The 2,316-nt window shown below is 72.3% G+C and overlaps 1 protein-coding gene across 1 annotated transcript in view; it reads left to right on the top strand.

The window, feature by feature from the left end:
* AURANDRAFT_68604 (hypothetical protein) overlaps window positions 1-2,316 on the top strand; it is a gene marked incomplete at both ends in the record, with an annotated part of 10,485 nt that overhangs the window by 2,253 nt on the left and 5,916 nt on the right. Inside the window, 2 exons of the mRNA XM_009044310.1 lie at window positions 51-446; window positions 1,915-2,256. Of these exons, the coding sequence (XP_009042558.1) occupies window positions 51-446; window positions 1,915-2,256 (738 nt within the window). The remainder of the gene's footprint in view (window positions 1-50; window positions 447-1,914; window positions 2,257-2,316) is intronic.

The following is a 2,316-nucleotide window of genomic DNA, read 5'->3' on the forward strand; positions in this document are numbered from 1 at the left end:
TGCCCGAGCCGGCGCGCGACCCGGCCCTCGTCCTCCTCGACGGGCCCAAGGACCTCGTCGACCTCGCGAGAGAGACGGAGAAGCGCTGGAACAACGGCACTCGGGACGCGCTCAAGAGCGCGGAGCAGCGCCGCCTCGAGGCCACGGAGGCCGCGAAGAAGGACGCCGCGCTCGCCGACGGCCTCGACGCCGCGCTCAAGCTCGTCGACGACGACCTCCGCGCGGAGACGCGGCGCCTCCGCCGGGAGGCGCGCGTCGCCCTAGGCCTCGAGCAGCCCGAGGTCGCCGTCTTCGACGCCCTCCACGCCCTCCGCGCCGCCCGGTGCGCCTACACCTGCGTCGACTGGTTCTTCCAGCGCGAGGCCGACACGACGTGGCGCACGAAGCACTTCGTCTGGGAGGTCGCCGGCGACTTCCTCCTCGACTACAAGCTCACCATCAAGAACGTCGCAACGACGGGCTTCGCCACCGCCTACCAATCCGCCGCCTGAACACATAAGCCATCGACTGTAGCCCCCACGGGTGGGATGGCGTCGAATCGCCAAGGAGCCTGTTTTTTGCTCATGTGGTAATCTCCGGGGGTGTAACACTGCTGGGTAAGCTCTCCGACGGTCGACTCGGATGTCACCGCGCCGACTCTCGAAGAACATTACTAGGTAAAGACCACGTCCAGGAACACGTCGCTCGCCCGAGCCGCGTCCGCGTCGCGCGACGCGGCCGCGGCGAGGCCCGCGAGCTCGGCGATGTAGACGGGCATGGAGTGGGGCCGGAGGTACGCGGCGTTGGCGAAGGAGCCCTCCGTCGCGTAGACGAGCGCGTCCGCGCAGCCGTCGCGCGCGGGCGCGCGCGCGGCCTGCGCGGCCGTCTCCGAGCCCAGGAACGCGTAGGTGCCGCCGCAGAGCACGAGCTGCTCGTCTCTCACGTGGCCAAAGGGCGCGGCGCCGCCCAGGGTCGTCGCCAGGAACGCGGGCGGCAGCGACGGCACGGGGTCGTCGAGCGTGTTCACGCGCGTGAGCGGCAGGGCGTCCGCGAGCGCGCGGCCCGCGGGCGTCGCCGCGTAGCCGATCCGCGGGCAGCCGAAGGCGACGACGGACGCCGGCGGCGACCCCTCGGCCGCGAGCGCCAACCCGATGAGCGTCGCCACCGCGCCGCCGAGCGAGTGGCCGACGAGCTCGAGCTCCGCGCCGCCGTCGAGGTCGAGGACGGGGCGCAGCGCCTCCAGGACGCCGGCGGCGACCTTCGCGAAGCCGCCGTGGACGACCCAGCCCGTGCCGCCGAGGTCCGCGAGCGAGCACTCGAGGTTCGTGAGCACGTCGTCGGCCGTGCTCGTGCCCTTGATCACGACGACCTGCCGCGCCGCGCCGAAGAGGGCCCGCGGCGCCGTGTAGACGAAGCACGCGAGCGGCGACGCGTCGGCGAAGCGCACGGCGCCGCCGCCGCCGTGCGCCGCGTGCCACGCCTCCGCCGTCGTCGCGTCGTCCGCGGGGTAGAAGAGCGCCGCGCGCCGCGCCTCCATGGCCAAGGATTCGAAGCGCGCCGCGTCGAAGGGCGCGGACATGTCGAGGAGCGCGTCTTGGGACAGGAGGGACAGATCCTCGACGGGCGCGTCGTCGCGCTGCAGCAGCGCCAAGCCCGCGCCGCCCGCGGCGAGAAACGCCGCGGCGGGCCGCCGCGCGCGGCGCGCCAGCGGCGCGACCTGCGCCCAGGAGACCATCTGTAGAATTTGCTGCGGCGCGCGGGCTCTAGCCCATCGGGGCTCAGAAGAATCGCTTCACCATTCTCTTCACCATCAGGGACCTTGACGCCTCTCGACGCCGATGGCCGCGTGAAAAGGGCAGCCCCATGCGGCCACTGCTGCGACAACTGCTCCTCCTCGCTCTGACGACCCCCACCACCACGCAACAGCAACCGCAGCGCTACGGCGTCTACGTGCAGAGCGACTCGCGCGCGCCGAGCGACGTCGCGCCGGCGAAGCGCAACGAGAGCTGGTGGTGGGCGTCGGCCGCGCTGACGGCGCGCCAGGCGGCGCGCCACGGCGACCGCTACGTGCACTACCGGGTGCCGCCGACGGGCTGCGTCGCGGCCGACGGCCTCACGGAGCTCACCGCGCCCTGGTGCAAGGTCAAGGCGATGCTCCAGGCGATGGACGACTTCCCCGACGCGGCCGTCTTCCTCTACCTGGACAGCGACGCGGCGGTGTCGCCGGCCTACGCGAACCGGTCGCTCGTGGCGCTCGGCGACTTCGTGGCGGCCAGCGTCCTGTGGTTGTGACGATTTCCGAGAGGTTTCGGGCGGGAAAACGATGAAACATCGTGA

This window comes from Aureococcus anophagefferens (assembly GCF_000186865.1).
Source record: "Aureococcus anophagefferens unplaced genomic scaffold AURANscaffold_242, whole genome shotgun sequence".
In the NCBI taxonomy this organism is placed as follows: domain Eukaryota; class Pelagophyceae; order Pelagomonadales; family Pelagomonadaceae; genus Aureococcus; species Aureococcus anophagefferens.